At 41.6% G+C, this 17,437-nt stretch overlaps 1 protein-coding gene and 1 pseudogene across 2 annotated transcripts in view; one reads left to right on the top strand and one right to left on the bottom strand.

Annotated features, from left to right (window-relative positions):
- Positions 1–1,082: 1,082 nt before the first annotated feature.
- The window catches only part of LOC309621945 (uncharacterized protein), a gene marked incomplete at its 5' end in the record, with an annotated part of 69,769 nt that continues 53,414 nt past the window's right edge, over positions 1,083–17,437 (bottom strand). The window contains 4 exons of the mRNA XM_082409216.1: positions 1,083–2,306; positions 3,017–3,063; positions 9,363–9,423; positions 12,216–12,353. Coding sequence (XP_082265342.1) covers positions 2,239–2,306; positions 3,017–3,063; positions 9,363–9,423; positions 12,216–12,353 — 314 coding nt within the window. The 3' untranslated portion in view covers positions 1,083–2,238. The remainder of the gene's footprint in view (positions 2,307–3,016; positions 3,064–9,362; positions 9,424–12,215; positions 12,354–17,437) is intronic.
- Positions 3,221–7,881, top strand: LOC309621946 (RING finger protein 11 pseudogene; annotated as a pseudogene). The gene has a single exon. The product of its transcript is annotated as an RING finger protein 11 pseudogene (transcript).

Below are 17,437 nucleotides of genomic sequence, written 5' to 3'. Positions count from 1 at the left end.
TTCAATGAAAAGTGACCCTTTTCCCCACGTTCCCCAGCCACACATTTCCCTCCTCAGAGACATCTGCTTTGGCCGTGCTGTGGATCCTTCCAGAGAAATATTTATACCCCAACATTTATGTATCACAACTTATTGACTAATCTGTCCCACTGATTTGAAATGTCACTTTTATGGTATAACAGATTCTTATACGTATATATATTTTAATGTATTTATTTATTTATTTTTGGCTGCTTTGGGTCTTTGTTGCTGTGCGCAGGCTTTCTCTAGTTGCGGCAAGCGGGCTTCTCATTGCGGTGGCTCCTCGTGTTGCCGAGCACGGGCTCTAGGCGCGTGGGCTTCAGTAGTTGTGGCACACAGGCTCAGTAGTTGTGTCTCACGGGCTTAGCTTCTCCATGGCATGTGGGATCTTCCTGGGCCAGGGATCGAACCCATATCCCCTGCATTGGCAGGAGGATTTTTAACCACTGCACCACCAGGAAAGCCCCTTATACGTATTTATATTTCTCTTTTCAGAGCTGTCCTGACTCTTTCTTGCCTATCTGTTATGTTTGCCATTTCTCTAAAATTCTTTTTATCTTCTTTTTGATTTAAAAAAATTTTTTCCTCTTCTTGTTTGTTTCTCTTAAGGCATTATCCATTATGTTCATTCACTCGTATTATTTTATTTAATTTATTTAATTAATTAACTTATTTATTTTTGGAGGTGTCGGGTATTAGTTGCAGCACGTGGGCTCTTTGTTGCAGTGCGTGGGCTCTTCCTTGCGGCTCGTGGGCTCTCCAGTTGTGGCGCGTGGGCTCCAGAGCACGTGGGCTCAGTAGTTGCGGCGTGCGGGCTTAGTTGCCCTGCAGCATGTGGGATCTCAGTTCCCCAACCAGGGACCGAACCTGCATCCCCTGCACTGCAAGGTGGATTCTTAACCACTGGACAACCAGGGAAGTCCCCACTCTTGTATTATTTTAAATTTAGTCCTCATTTCTGAAACTTTTTTCTTTTATTTTGAATTCTGTCTTGAGTTCTATCATCTTACCTAATTCTGGTTTATGCTGTTCTTTCATCTTTTTTTTATTATGGTAAAATATACATAAAACAAAATTTATTATTTCAACCATTTTCAAGTATACAATTCAGTGACATTAAATACATTCACAATGCTGTGCAACCATCACCACTGTGCAAATTCAAAATAATTATGTCAAAAGATTGAGCAGGACATCAGAAAGATGGAGGCAGCAGCATAGCTTCTGAATCTCTCCAAACCCTTTCATGGAAGAAGATCAACTAAAACCAAACACCCATAGGTGGCATTTATCAGCATTTACCATTTCCAGAACTTTTCCACCATCCCAAACAGAGACTCTATAGCCACTAAACAATAACTTCCCATTCCCTCCTCGATCCATGTTCTTTCATCTTTCGCATTGTTTTTCCTAACATCTTTTAGCCCACTTTGAAATAATAGGTTACAGTTTTGATCTGTTTTGTGGACCTGTCTTTTCCAACTTGATTTTATTGTCTGAAGACATGCTATTCTGCTCCTTATTCTCTTTTTTCTTACACTACCTCTGTACGGGATTTGATCCCAATCCTTTTCTGTTACTGATTTTTGGATGAAAAAAGTTTTACAGCACTTTGAAAAGGTGGTGCGAGGCCATGTGGAAACATGTTCTTCATGGCTGTTTCATCAATGCTTCACTTATACTGCTTTGGAATAACTGTTTTCCAGGAGGCATAAACCAGTGGGCTTTACCATTGGACAGAGTGCAGAGAAAGGACCCCACGAAAGCTGATCACCTTAGCAGAAATGACTTAGTTATGATTTCACCCAAGATTGGTCACAAACCAGCCTGGGAAACTCAAGGCACCAGAGACAAGGCATAATGCCATCTTTCCTTCTCTCTGCCTCAGCTCTCAAGGATTGGTCACCTCCATGTTATTAGTAACTATTATTTGGTTTCTGTTCATAATTACTATCAGGAGACACAGCACTTAGGGGCCTAATTACACTGCCTAGCTACGCACCATTCTTCTTCATCTTGGCTTCCTGTCCACCAGCAGGAACCTGATTTAGTTTTGTTCTCCCTTCACCACAGCCCAGTAATTTTTGTGCATGACTCTCAGTCTCACCAGAATCTGTATCTCTCACTCTGCCCCAACATTCCACCCCATCATTCGCTCCCTGAAGTGTACTCTAGAAATTTCGGTCAACTGGATATTTTACCACTGTTCACCATCTCTTATGAAACCAGAAGACGAGCAGCTTTCTTATGGAATGACGGAGAACTTGTAAAGATAAAACACCAGTCTGCAGGAGAAAGGGAAGAAGAGAATGATGGAAATCGTTTCTGCAAAACTAGTTTTACATTACGTTTTGTTTGTTCCTGGTAAAGAAACTGAAATCTTCTAAACATTAAAAAAAAAATCTAAACCACTAAAGTCAATAATACAGGAATATAACTTTTGAAAAAAAGTTCTTTGGCTGCGCAGCATGTGGGATCTTAGCTCCCCAACCAGGGGTTGAACCCACGCCTGCTGCATTGGAAGCGCAGAGTCTTCACCACGGGACCACCAGGGAAGTCCCAGGAATATCACTTTTAAAGGAGAAGTTATAAACCCCTTGGTTCTATGAACTGGAGATTTTTAGTAAGAAGTCATGTATTTTAAATGACTTGGAGCTTTAAAGGAAGGAAGGAAGGAAGGGAGGAAGGAAAGAAGGAAGGAAGAAAAAGGGACTTCCTTGGTGGGGCAGTGGATATAATATCAAAAGTAAATTAATTAATTAAATAAATTTTAAAAAGAAAAAAAAAATGCTGAAATCCACTGACTAATTATTCAGGCTATTATATCTTGCTATTTCCAGATACATCCCTTTATAAACTTTTGGTAAAAGGTTATCGTATGTCAGAACAAATGAATTACAGACTTTTCTATTTTTCCAAAATTTGAGAAATTCCCTTACATTTCTCCCTTCAAATTTTATAACAAGGGAAAAGTAGTGACAACCCTTATACTTACATTCAATTGCATCATCTGGCCACATGCCTTCTACATCAATCAAATATCTACAAAACAACAAAATTCGAGTCATTTGTAAATAAAAAGGAAAGAAAATCAAGTTTTTGCAAAAAAAGGTCCAATTGTGCTTTACAAATACAGATAGAAAAATCCTAAGAAAATATCAGCATATCTAATCAATAATTATTAAAGCATGATATATACCATGACTACAAAAAGGCTTTATTCCGGAGTTTCCCTGGTGGCGCAGTGTTGAGAATCTGCCTGCCAATGCACGGGACACGGATTCGAGCTCTGGTCTGGGAAGATCGCACATGCCCCGGAGCGACTGGGTCCGTGAGCCACAACTACTGAGCCTGCGCGTCTGGAGCCCGTGCTCTGCAACAAGAGAGGCCGCGATAGTGAGAGGCCCGCCCACCGCGATGAACAGTGGCCCCCGCTTGCCGCAACTAGGGAAAGCGCTCGCATAGAAACAAAGACCCAACACAGCCAAAAAAAAAAAAAAAAAAAAAAAAAAACAGGCTTTATTCCAAGGACCAAGGATGCAAGGATAACGCAACTTTAGAAAATCTATTAATATAGTTATTTACATTAATACAACAATTTAATCAATAAATGAAAGAGAATAAAATACAGGACCAAACTGGCAGATGTTAAAAAGTTATCTGATAACATACAACGGTCAGTTTCGGTCAAAATGCTTTGTACACTAAAAACAGGAGACTTAATATGACAAGAGTATTCATCAAGAACCAACAAATAACAAAAGACAAATTAGGACAAATATTAACATCATATCTAAAAAACCCTATCTAACCAACCACAGGAGCCAGAAACTTAGGAATCACCATCACTGACAGCTATTTCTCCCTCACCCTCATCCTCAACCCACCACCAGTGCTGACAATGATACTGCCTACATACCTCTAGAATCTGTCCACATCTTTCCACCAAAATGACCACCATACCCTGGTCCAAGCCACCATTATGCCCAATTTCTACACAAGTCTCCTAACTTGCTTCCTCGCTTCCACTCTTTCTCCCTGCAGTGTATTCTCCACTCGGTAGCAAAACGATAGGTTGAAAATGCAATTGGGTATGTTCCACACACTCACCTTCAACAAAAATAGTTCAATGGTTTTCTATTACTCTTCAAGTCTGAAACCTTAAACATAAGCCTGCACGATCGAGCTCCTACCCACACTTGCAGCTCCATTATAATGACATGCTCCCCCAACGGCCCCACCTTCCTGGCCAGTTCCTCCAACACAGCATATGCTTTCCTCTTAGAGGGTCTTTTGCTATTCCTTATGCTCAGAAATCTCTCCCCAACGTCCCTATCTGGTTAATACCTACTCATCCTTCAGATATCAGCTGAAACATCCCTAAACCTTCTCTAATCTCCATGATGAGATCAAATCCTCCCTAAAATATGCTCTCATGGTACCATGTCCCTCTCCTTGGCACCTGTCAGAGTTGTAATTCTACATGCAGAGTGTGATTCTTGAATAGCTATTCCCTCTCTGGACTGCTAGAATTCACAAAGGGCAGGCAGGTCAAGTCTCCTCACTCACAAAATTTCTCAAGTCTTTTTGCTAGCACCCAGCACAGTGCTTAAACATAACAGATGCTCAATACGTATTTCCTGCATGAACAACCATACATTGGTACAGTGTAGCAACACCCACAAAAAGCATAAGGGCATAAACTCCTTGATGCAGAAGTCCCATTCTGAGTGAAGTTAACTGAGACAAAGCATATATATTCAAAGATGTTCACACAGGAATGTTCATTACTTTGATGTTTTATAATATCAAAAACTTCTGACTTGTACATGTTCATCAGTAAGCAAAGGAACAATGCAGCCTTAAAAAAAAAAATAAACCGATCAACAAAGGATTAATCTCCAAAATATATCAATAGGTCATGCAGCTCACTATTAAAAACACAAACAACCCAATCAAAAAATGGGCAGAAGACCTAAATAGACATTTCTCCAAAGAAGACATACAGATGGCCAAGAAGCACACGAAAAGCTGCTCAACATCACTAATTATTAAAGAAATGCAAATCAAAACTACAATGAGGTATCACCTCACACCGCTTAGAATGGGCATCATCAGAAAATCTACAAACAGCAAATGCTGGAGAGGATGTGAGGAAAGGGAACCCTCTTGCACTGCTGGTGGGAATGTAAACTGATACAGCCACTATGGAGAACAGTATGCAGGTTCCTTAAAAACTAAAAATAGAATTACCATATGACCCAGTAATCCCACTACTGGGCATATACCCAGAGAAAACCATAATTCAAAAAGACATATGCACCCCAATGTTCACTGCAGCACTATTCACAATAGCTAGGTCACGGAAGCAACCTAAACGCCCATCGACAGGTGCACGGACAAAGAAGATGTGGTACGCATATACAATGGAATATTACTCAGCGATAAAAAAGAACGAACTTGGGTCATTTGTAGAGACGTGGATGGACCTCGAGACTGTCATACAGAGTGAAGTCAGTCAGAAAGAGAAAAACAAATATTATATATTAATGCATATATGTGGAATCTAGAAAAGTGGTACAGAAGAACCGGTTTGCAAGGCAGAAATAGAGACACAGATGTAGAGAACAAACGTATGGACATCAAGGGGGGAAAGCGGGGCAGGGCGGGGGTCGGTGGTGGTGAGATGAATTGGGAGATTGGGATTGACATATATACACTAATATGTATAAAATAGATAACTAATAAGAACCTGCTGTATAAAAAATAAATAAATTTTTTAAATTCAAAAATAAATAAATAAATAAACTAATTAAAAAAAAAAAAAAAAAAAAAAAGAATGAGGTTGGGAGACTGTCAAAACAGCACACAGATCACACACTCAAGCCCCGGAAGATGGGGAACTGCCTTAAGTCCCCCACTTCGGATGACATCTCCCTGCCTCAGAAGTCTCAATCCGACTGGGCTAGCTTTGGCAAGGGGACGGAGCTGGATCAGGAGCTGCTGCTGCCATATCTGGATCAAGTTCCAGTTTTGGTCTCTCATCCAACACCTAGTCAGACTCGCCTAGCACCTCAGCTGAGAGGAGCAAATTAGGATAGCTCAAAGAATAGGCCTCATACAGCATCAGCCTGAAGGAGTTTATGACCCTGGAAGAAATGGATCAGAAAAAAGGATCCGGGGGACTTCCCTGGTGGTGCAGCGGCTAAAGACTCCACACTCCCAACGCAGGGGGCCCGGGTTCGTTCCCCGGTCAGGGAACTAGATCCCACATGCATGCCGCAACTAAGAGTTTGCATGCCACAACTAAGGAGCCCACCGACTGCAATTAAGACCCGGCGCAACCAAATAAATGAATAAATAAAATAAAACAAATATTTAAAAAAAAGATCGGGGAGTGTGTGATCTGTATGATGCACTTTGTTTATGAGAACCCAATTTGATTTCTGCTGTGTATGCAGATCACCTGGGCTGTACAGATGACTGGCTGATGAGATCCTTCACGTGCCCCTCCTGCATGGAGACAGTTGATGCAGCACTGCTTTTGTCCTACGAGACTAACTGAGCCAGTGTCTCTCACCTGACTTCAAGTGAACCATCATTTTTGGTGGTTTTGATCTTTTGTGGTTGAGCCCAAAGAGCCAGGGATTAGGAATTAAGATCATGCATGAAAGTTTCCTAAAAATTCCTGAACGGCTGCAGATGTTGGGGAAAAGCACGTGATATTTTAGAAATTTAGGGGGAAAAAGGAGGATGGTATTTTTATGTAAAGCCTTCACCCAGTGTTGAAAAATATAATTGTTATTTAGATCTTGTTATTCCTCCAGTACATAGGAATTGTGTAAAGTGTTACAGCAGCTATATATGTTTCAACTGTGTGCCAAAGATTAGGATAAAGATAGTGGTTGTTTTTCCTAAGTGAGATAACTTTCTTCTTCCCCCTACCCAAATTCTTTTCTGAAGTTGCTGGCATTTGGGTCAAGGTTTTATGAAAAGCCACATTTTAGAACACTGGCACAAAAAAAGGAGTTTTAAGCTGGTTTGCATAGTTCTTTTTTTGTTTTAGAATAAACATAGAGCACTTATATTTTTTACTTTATAGGAACTCCACAAGTTAAGGTCCCATTGTTCTTTTGCTGTGATTGTTGTTACTATTGATGTTGCTGTTTTCTGTCTTTGCTGGTTCTTTCTAATCTACCATTTGTCATTATTGGCATATGATCATCTCAGGGTCACAAGATGGCTGCTGTAAAACCAAATATCATATTCTCACAAAACAAGGAGGAAGCAGAAAAAGAGCCCAAATGGTCATTTTCCTAATGCCTATTTATCTTTTCTCAGAGAAAAATATCATTCTCATAAGCACAATAACAGCCTTCCCTTAATTACTCATTTGCCAAAACAGACTGATATGACCATTCGTAAGACAATTCATGGCAAAGAGGGATATGATAATGATTGTCTTAGCCTAACAAGGATTTATCCACTCAAGCTGAATGCTTCACTCCTCAAAAAAGTCATAAAGCTCTATGAGCAAGGAAGAACTACTAAGTGACTGTTAAGTAAACCATCAGAATTGTTTGTCCAAGACCATACGATTCTTTCTTTCCACTGGAAATGGAATTCATTGCCTTAGGTCTTTTTCAATAGTGTACTATTACTGTTGGGGCTGGCTCTGTGCTTGAAAACCAGCTGAAAACCAGTTATAACCTGTTACAAGTGCTATATCTGTTTGCAGTTAAGAAATGCAGAATTCAAAGTGATCTCCTAGCTTGTAAGCCAACTGAGATTCACTGTCCCTCTTCTATAAAAAAAATGAGCTAATGTGTCCAGAAACTAACTCTAGTAAAGTGGGGTTTATTAACATTACCCTTTCTTATGAGTTTCGTCAAATTATTTTGGTTGTTAACATGGTGATAATTAAAAGTCAAGGTAAATTTTAAATATTAAGAATTCTGATGTATTGAGCTTGAATTATGCCACCATGCTTATGTAAAAATGAAAGTGGCACCATGGTTACACTGAGAAAAGTTTCTCAGTTGTAACCATTTTGATTTCTTCTTTCCTGTGACCTCCTTCCCTGTTGTCTTGAAGCACAGCAAAAGGATACTGCATGTCTTCTTACTGTAGTGCTGAGGTTATTGAAGTTATATAAAACACATCTCAGTCTCTTGTTTCTTGGAAGGAAAGTCCTGCTAGTTGACTGACAATTCTAAGCAGGGAGAATTAAGAGAAATGTGTTTCATGTTTTGCACACAAATGAAGAATTTGTATAATCACGACTTCACAGCTGTGATCTCAAAAAAGAAGGAATTTCTCTCTTTCTATTTTTCTTGCAATTAACATAAGAACACTCTAAATCTCTAAGCTTCTGAAGCGTTAGTAGAGATGGTCTAGTAAAGATGTAGTTGTAATGTTTTACCCATTTAGCATGTGTTTATTTTTCCTTATGTACTCCAAGGTGACATATTTGTTCAGCTCAGTGATATTACAGCTAAAACAATCATTCATTAGTAAAAGGAGAAGCAATCTCAACCTAACAAATCAGAAGTGTTTCTTATTATTTTATACTGAGTTGAATATTTGACTCTTAACACTTTTTGCTACATACAAAACACAAGTCTCTTGAAGGGTTCCTCATAAGTGCATTATACAAGGATTTAGTATGTCCTAAGCACTTAAAGATTTGACATTCAACTGTAGTAGTATCCATGTTGGTTACTTTTCTTACGAGCCCCATGATGAGTTGGAGAAACACTGAAAGAATTAAGAGTATCAGGTTCTATTAAATTGTTACATGTATCTTGCTTAAGTTTGTGCTCATTTATTTATATCCAACTACATAAAGCAAATTAGGATGAAAAAAAAGAATAATAAATAAATAAGAATGAGGTCTCCAAATATTGTCAGACGAAGATGTCCTCCATATATTAAATTATAAACCAGAATGTCTAAAACACTATACCATTAAATCACAGGTACAGTCAGTTCTGTATATCCAACGGTTCCATAACCTGCAGATATGGAAGCCCGACTGTACTACACCATTTTACATACGGGACTTGAGCATCCGAGGATTTTCGGATCCATGGGGAGTCCTAAAACCAATCCCCCTGCAGATACCAAGGGACCATTGTATATGCTTATATCTGCATTTTTTACGTCTGAAAAAATATGTGCTAAATTATTACTGGTGGTAACATCTGAGTAGGGGGCAAAATTGCCTTCCACTTCATACACTTCTCTGACTGCATTTTTTGCATTCAGCTTACATTAGCTTACATTACTATTGTAAACAGAACAATTTAAACATGCTCTGCCTCTTGGGGTTGGCAACTCACCTGCACATGAGGTAGCCAGTCCTGTTGAAACCATGGGTACAGTGGACACCAAGAAGTCTGTCTAGAAAACAGGGAATATGGAATTAAGTAAGCGAAGTAGATACACTAAAAACGAGTTATACAATTTTCTGAAGAGTAGCCTTTATTAGTTACCACAACACTACCACTATCCTGAAAAGGAAAAACTCTGAAGAAAAGAGTGTTTTTGCAGGAACGTACTATAAAGAATTAACTACTATACAGTCAAAATTCATTGTCTCTGGGAAATTTTGCATAGCCTCCAATCAGATGCAATAGTGTGGACTGGAGAATGCCCATCAGGAACTGATCTGACTATAGAAAAAGGGAGTGGAAAAAAAAAACAGGCTATCAGAAGAACAGAATTTGTTTTTGAGTGAAACAAATGGAATGCCTTCACTTTTAATGCTCAATATTAAAAAGAACAAACGGTTTCTGAAGGGCTCTTGGGGTCCCCAAAGCACTTCCATTCCTTCTCTCCTTCACTGCTCCTCACACGCCACGGGTCTATGTGCCTGGGGAGTTCTCGGGTTAAGTAGCACCGTTCTTATTTCACAATGAAAAAGTAAGGCTTGAGAACGTAAGCCCAAGCTGCAGAGCAGGCAAACAGAAAAAAGACTAGAATCGAGTCTCAGATTTTTCCAACGATGCCACAGTATTTTGTGGTCCAGGACTTAAAAAAAATTATATGAGAGAGTAAATAAAAAACAACAACATGTAGCTGATCTCTGCAAAAGCTATGTCTGTGACTAGGTGGTGTCTGGCATTCGTCATCTCCTGCCTGGAATACTACCGCCCTACAATTCTAACAATCTCTTCTATTTCAACTGATCCTCCACATGGAAGATGTTCTCTCTCTAAAATATAAACTTGGCTGGATTGCTCTGTTGCTTAAAAATCTGTTGTAGCAATGCAACTTCCCTAACACGAAGCGTCTGCAACTTCTCCAGAGTCTCTGCCCCTGCCGTCAGTTCGGCATCGGCTACTGGTACCCCTTTCCAGACACTCATGGGTAGTGCCTACCTTTACCAACATTCTAGCACGACTATGTTACCTGGAGTTACGGACCACAGCCAGATCTCCACTTCAGCTGCTTCCTATCCAGGTGTTCTTGAGTGGGACATCACAGCAAGCACTGAAAAGAATTCTTCTTCACTCGGAGACTTTACTCTGGCACTCACTGACCGGCATACAGCTGCTTCCTCCATGTTTCTGGCAGCCCAGTATGATAAAACTTCAGACGCCAAGAACATGGTCCCTCTACATCCATCGCTTTCTGCCAGCCTTGCTCAGGGAACACCATCTCAGATTCCAAATCAGGGGCAGAGCCACCTGTCACTTACCTACCAGGAAGGAAGCCAGGTATATTACTATAACCAAGGCACACTGGGGTCTTTACTGTATGGAGAACTTGGCTCCTGCCCGCAATCCTATGGCTCTGTGTCATACACAGGAAGTAGGGCCTCTGTGCAACCAGAAATGGGAATGGGACTGAAGGAGATTCAGCCCACAAATATCCGACCACCAGCTTCCACCTCTGCAATCTGCCACCCTGTGTCTGCTCAACGCATCACAGAAACAAGTTTTCAAGGTGAGTACACAAACGGCAGAGAAAGTTGAAGAATGAGGTCGGCATTCAAAAATGGGGTCAAATCGACAGCTGGGAAGGGGTGTAGAGACAGGTAGAATTTAGATCCTGAGCCTTTAATAACCACTACCTTCTCTCAGTGCTCTCTGTTTTTAGACTCTATGTAAGAACACCTAGGGCTTCCCTGGTGGCGCCGTGGTTAAGAATCCGCCTGCCAATGCAATGCGGGGGACACGGGTTCGAGCCCTGGTCTGGGAAGATCCCACATGCCGTGGAGCAACTAAGCCCATGTGCCACAACGACTGACCCTGCATCCTAGAGCCCGTGAGCCGCAACTACCGAAGCCCACGCGCCTAGAGCGCATGCTCCGCAACAAGAGACGCCACCGCGAGGAGAAGCCCGCACACCACAACCAAGAGTAGACCCCGCTAGCCGCCAACTAGAGAAAGCCCGTGCACAGCAATGAGAGACGCAGTGCAGCCAAAAAAATAAATACGTAGAATAAATAAGTTCAAACAATAAATAAATACATAAACATAAATTACAAAAAAAAGAACACCTAATGCAGGTGGGAAGGTGGGAGGGCCACCGTAGAGGTCATCTATGCTACATGTACAAGAACCCCGAGAGCACACCAATCGGTACCACACTTTTCACTGCTGTAGCCGATCGTTCCCCCTGTACTGCCACACTGTAGCACTCCCTTCCCTCATCTACTGCTATAGTCTCTTCGGAAGGTGTTTCCGAACTCTTGTTATGAGAGTGCCAGTTGAACTGTCCTCACTTCCTTCATTTATACCAGGATTGAAGACCTTGTGGTCCGAGATCCTGTCCAGAGAGCAAGCAGGCTAAGGCTCTGTCTTTGTTGATGTATTTCATCAGAAAGGGCTCTACCCCCTCTCCTAGTTCATGGTGTGAAGTGTTCTTGGCCTCTCGGGAAAGTGGGGAGAATGGAAAGGACCCTATATGAGAATGCTAGGCTCTGTAAAACATTTCAGGTTTTTAAAAATAAGACTCATTTTGTATTGGACTGACAACAGTCCTATGAAATACAAAGAAAGCCGAGAATCAGTGACAGGAAAGGATCACCAGTAAGAACTACAGCAGTCACCGCTTACCTCGTAGCATAGGGCACTGTCCGTGATCCTTAAGAAGAGTTAGTAGAAATGCCTTGCCCATCTTGCCCCTGAACCCCTTGAAAGGTACACGACTGCTGTGTTGGTGTTTAGGGGGAGCATCTCACTTACCAGGGACTGACTTCTCCCTTGATTCCTCTGTAGTGATGGAGACTTCCCCGCTGATGAAAAATTCCCTGGGATTGCAACCTCCAAGCCAGACAGCTTTCCTATGGAATGACAGAGAACTTGTCAAGGTGAAACACCAGTCTGCGGGAGAAAGGGAGGAAGAGAATGATGGAAATCGTTTCTGGGAAACTATTTTTACATTATGTGTTGTTTGTTCCCGGTAAATAAACTGAAATCTTCTTAACAGTACAACAAAATCTAAACCACTAAAGCCAACAATACAGGAGTATAACGTTCGAAAAAAATTTCTTTGGCTGCGCAGCATGTGGGATCTTAGCTCCCCAACCAGGGATTGAACCCACGCCTGCTGCATTGGAAGCGCAGAGTCTTCACCACGGGACCACCGGGGAAGTCCCAGGACTATCACTTTTAAAGGAGAAGGTACAAACCCCTCGGTTCTATGAACTGGAGATTTTTAGTAAGAAGTCAATATATTTGTTGTTAGGCACATTTTATGTTAGGCTGTCTCCCTGCACAGGATGCAGGCGCCTTGAGAATGGAAGTCATATCCCTCTATAGTACGTCCCTCTTCTTTCTGCTTTGCAGTTTGCTGCTCCACTTGTTCAACCCCACCTAGTAATAACCTATACTTCCCTTGTTCCTGTTTTCCCATCTGGAAAACAGACAAAAGGCAACCAAACAACGCAAAGGTCTCAACAAATAAGGGATATCCAAAACCAGAGATGGCCAGAACTTCTGTACCCCTGATGAAATAGTCCTCATACAAAACCTGATAATCAAATTCCTTAATGCTAGGAATCACAGTGAAAAATAGTATCTGAACTGACTTCTGTCAGATGAGTGAGAACTAAGGTTAATTCAGTGTATCTGAAGCATAGAAAGTGAGGGCAAAAGTGGCACAAGATGGGGCTAGAGAAGCAGAGAGGATTCTAGACCACGCAGAGTCTTAAAGGCCAACAGTGTGTTTTCTATTCTCAAAACAATGCTTGTGAGCGATGTTTATGAGCAACGTTCCAACTTGCTTTGAAGGTTTCTTGTGTGAAGAGTGGATTGGAAGGAAACAAGATATATGGACACCAGTTAGGACCTAATCGTAACAGACAGGCAAGTTCAGTATTAGGAAGTTGAGGAAGAGCTGGCTGACAGATTCCAAAGAAATTCAGGAGATGAACTGAAGCGGGCTTAATGGGGTAGGAGATGGAGGAAAGGAAGGTCTTAGGGAATTCAAGGGTTTACTGCACACATGAGCAAAGTCTCAAAATTAATCATTTGAACGTACAGAGGCGGATCTCCCAAATGACACCGGTTAGGAAGCAACGGTACGCCCTTTAGAATTCCTAGAGACAACACAAATCAACTGTTTCGATGGAAAATTCGGCGGGACTCTTGATTTCCATGGGAATACAGAGAAAAGAGACACTGATCTGGCTTGCAGGTATATTTAGGAAGCTGTTAGCCGGACATCACCTACTAGTATCATGTAAGTAGGCCGTCCGAAGTAGGAAGCTTAGGGGAAAAACCTGGAGGAAAACTTAAAAGCTTAAGCCACACCTCTACACTACACCACCTTTCACAATTTCTTCTCAGATAAGCATCATCCCCATCAGTGAAGAAACTCGTTCGTACCTCATAATAGGAAAAACAGGCCTAAAGATTCAATGTGTGTCTTGGGAGGTCCCATCTATGCGATATCTTCCTGGGACCAGAAAAGGCCCCAGGAAGATCCATCTCTGCACCCCTGAAAGCTTACCACCAAGGAAAATGACTAGGTCCATAGATTTCCTCCCTCAAACCAGCTTACCTCACACATAGATCATTAGCAACTCCGCCCTTACTCACATTATCACAGTCACAAGAGTGGTTAGGGAGAAAAGCACTAACCAGGGGAACTAAAACAGAGGCAATCCAGGCCAAGCTGGGCTAGTGGCAGATATCTGCTCCTTACGCTCGGGTGCATAATGCGACTCACCACAGTGCCTTTTTCACAGACCCTTTTGAACGTTTCTCCACAGAATCCAACAGCTCAAGTTAGTTCATGACGCTTCAAGGTCAACAATCGTCAAGAGAAAAACATGCAATATGTCTTACAATGTTGGATTCCTTACAAACAGGACAAGGAGATAACCATGTAGACAAAACCAGAGCATTTGAAAACATCTGTATTCTACAAACACACCAGTGAATGCTATAAATAAGGTACTATGACATAAAACAAAATGAAAACTAGATGTGAGACTGTTCTCTTCAGTGTACAGACTTCATGGCAGTTGCTGCACACTATCTAGCTACTTAGATCTTTAACTCTCTGTTCTGTTAATACCAAAGGAGGCCCAAGTGTGTCAACCTGTTTCCCACAGAAACCAAAAAGTCTACATGCATCTCTTTTCTCCTGTGCCCTTTCACCTTACCTGCTCCCAATTCTCCACCAACGTCCTCCTCTTTCTCTAATTATTCTCCTCTTCATTTTGCTTGGCCTTGCCCCCAAGCATGCAAGACAGAGAGTCCTAGAGGTCCAAGATTCTAGAGTGGCTGTTTGCAAGGCGGAGGAGATTACAGTAACTGCCACACTGTATATACTTCTGTGCAAAGAAAAAGGGACAGTGTTCAGAATGTCTCTCACATATAACAAGAGCTGGAGATGGCAGGATACCTGTGTGGCCCAAGGAACTAGAGCTAGCAAATTATGGGCCAAACAATTGCAACCAAAGGCTGGAAGAGGAAAGGTCTGCAACCAGCTCTGTCTCCTAGCTCTCTGGTATTTGCTGCCAACGGGCAGAGTCTATTTCGTGAAGCATCAAGCACTGAAAAGAAGACTCCTGCTGCTGGAAGGTGACAGGAAGTAACGTCCAATGCAAGATCAAGGCTTGTCCTCGAAGCAATGCCCATAATGGAAGAAAAAAAAAAAAGAGAAAGCGGAAGAGAAACGTTAAGTCGCAAGTCCAACCTGGCCCCCAGCCTAGCCCAGCCCAAGGAAGGTAGGAGTCAAGGAGAAGAAACTAAAAGAGAAGAGCCTTGGACCACAACATTCTCCACAAGGTACACTCAACAAACTTCACCCTACTCTTGAACCAAGTTACAAAAAGAGCTTCTTAATCCCTACTTTGGCTCCTTAAAAGCTGCTATCAGTTCACTCATTAGACACATATGATTTCAGAACAACTGTAATAGTTCAAACTAGATGGCTCTTTCCTTCCTAAGGATTATTAATTAAAGAAGATCTATATAGCTCTAAGTATATGATACATAAAATAGAATACTCTGTAGAATATAAGTAACTCTTAGTTCAGTGTATTAATGAACGTCTGTAAGAAATGTGGCAATGATTTCCCTAATGGAAGAGCCTGGGGGAGGTAAATCTGTCTTCTAGGATTTCCTCCTCCCCAAAGCTCAGAAACTCAGGTGTTGTTTTAGCTCTCCTACACTCTCTTCACCCAAGCCCGCCTTCCTGTTGGGGATCGGACCTCCCTATTGGCTCTCTCATACCTTTCAACTGCCTGCTTTGTGACATCACTCTCCTCCCAAACCTACTACCACTTGGTAGAGCCTTGGGGTTTCCGTGGAGCTGTTTGGACCAGTAACCAGTGACCTCTGTACTGGACACGTGCGCCGTTCAGCTGCAGCCACTCGGACATCCTCTAGTGTTGTCTCCTCATCCCTTGTACCTGCAGTGGATGCTTCCTCTTCTCTGACCATGTCAGGTAAGAAAAGAAACTTTGGAAAGTTTTGCGTTCGATTTCTTTTGCCCCTAAATTGAGTAAGTAGGAGATTCAAAATAGCATGGAATAATGAGGGAAAGTATTGAACTACAAGTCTGGAGACCTAATTTCAGTTTTGACTTTGACGTTTACTATCTGTGTGACTTTGGACAAATCACTGGCTGTCTCACAAAGCCTGTTGCTTTCCTTAACTGTTACGTTAGGATACCACGTTGGGTTGATCACTCTGATCCCCTTCTTTTCCAGTATTGAGCCTTAAAGGGTACCCATGTAGAAAACGAAATCAGACACTTCTCAAGAGTGTTTCAACAGAAACATAGAAAAGCCAGGGGACATAGAAAACTAGCAATATATACCAAGATGTTTCATCTCTAATGGTCTCCCTCCACTAGGATTTCGACTAGTTGAAAAGAGAGAATAGGGAGAGAGGATGGAGAGTACTGGGCTCTACAGGGAGGCACAGAGTCGAGCGTAAGGAAGTTTAGGATGGTTTTCATTAGCACAGGCCAACAGGCACCAAGAGATGGGAGAAAATGTAAGAATGAAGAGGGAAAGCATAGAGGAGCTCTCAAGAAAAACGGAGTTTGCAATGGAATGCTGATGGGAACCAAAGATTTTCAATTAAAGCAGAAACAGCACAGAGGGAAACCTGCTCAGAGCAGGGCAAAACCAAGTTGATGGTAGCAAACCCTTACATTAACAGACTAAGAAGGAAAGTAAGGCCAGAACAGGGGATCACCAGGAAAGGCAGCTTATCAGAAAAGTCATACTCCGTTTTCTTTCTTTTATTGCCTCTCTGAATACAGTTGGCCACTTGACAGTTTTGAATATAAACATTTTAGAAATACGTTTTAGAAATGATGCCTCCTATAAACAAGCAACCACAGTGGTTATCTAGGGGGCTGCTTTTCAGTGTTTTATTCTTTCTAATTTTTAAACTAGGTAGACATTTCACCAATTCAACATTTTAAGTGATATCTTCTAAATTGAATCAGAAGGACTATTTTCCTTGGTGTGATATGTAGGTTCTAAGGCAAGGCTGCTTTTCATTTTTACAGTTATTTCCTTCCTAACACAGAGAGCACATTGATCAACAGCCATCGTTCGCTTGTAGAGCTTAGCTACCGAAGAAGAAGAAGAAAAAGTCAAGCCCCACATCTCTAATTCCCCCCACTTAGGGAATTCCCTGGCGGTCCAGTGCTTAGGACTCGGTGCTTTCACGGCCAGGGCCACGCGGCGCGGCCAAAGAAACAAAACAAACAAACATCCACGTTTATCGAAAACCATATTGTGGAGTCCTGTGGATTTTCTTACATTCGAAAATCTTTTTTAATTGGATTCTAGGCATGATGGTTTTTTGAGGTTTTGGGATGCCATCTTCTTGGATGCTGAAGATGATTCTAATCTAAGTTCTAGGATAAATCCAAAAACCTTCCTGATACATTTTAAGCTTCCTTTCTGCTTATTATATAAGCTATATTCATTGAA

Source organism: Balaenoptera borealis, assembly GCF_965194805.1.
Source record: "Balaenoptera borealis genome assembly, contig: HAP1_SCAFFOLD_1247, whole genome shotgun sequence".
Taxonomy (NCBI): domain Eukaryota; kingdom Metazoa; phylum Chordata; class Mammalia; order Artiodactyla; family Balaenopteridae; genus Balaenoptera; species Balaenoptera borealis.
Note: the sequence above shows the minus strand (reverse complement) of the source record. Positions and strands in the feature narration are given on the sequence as shown.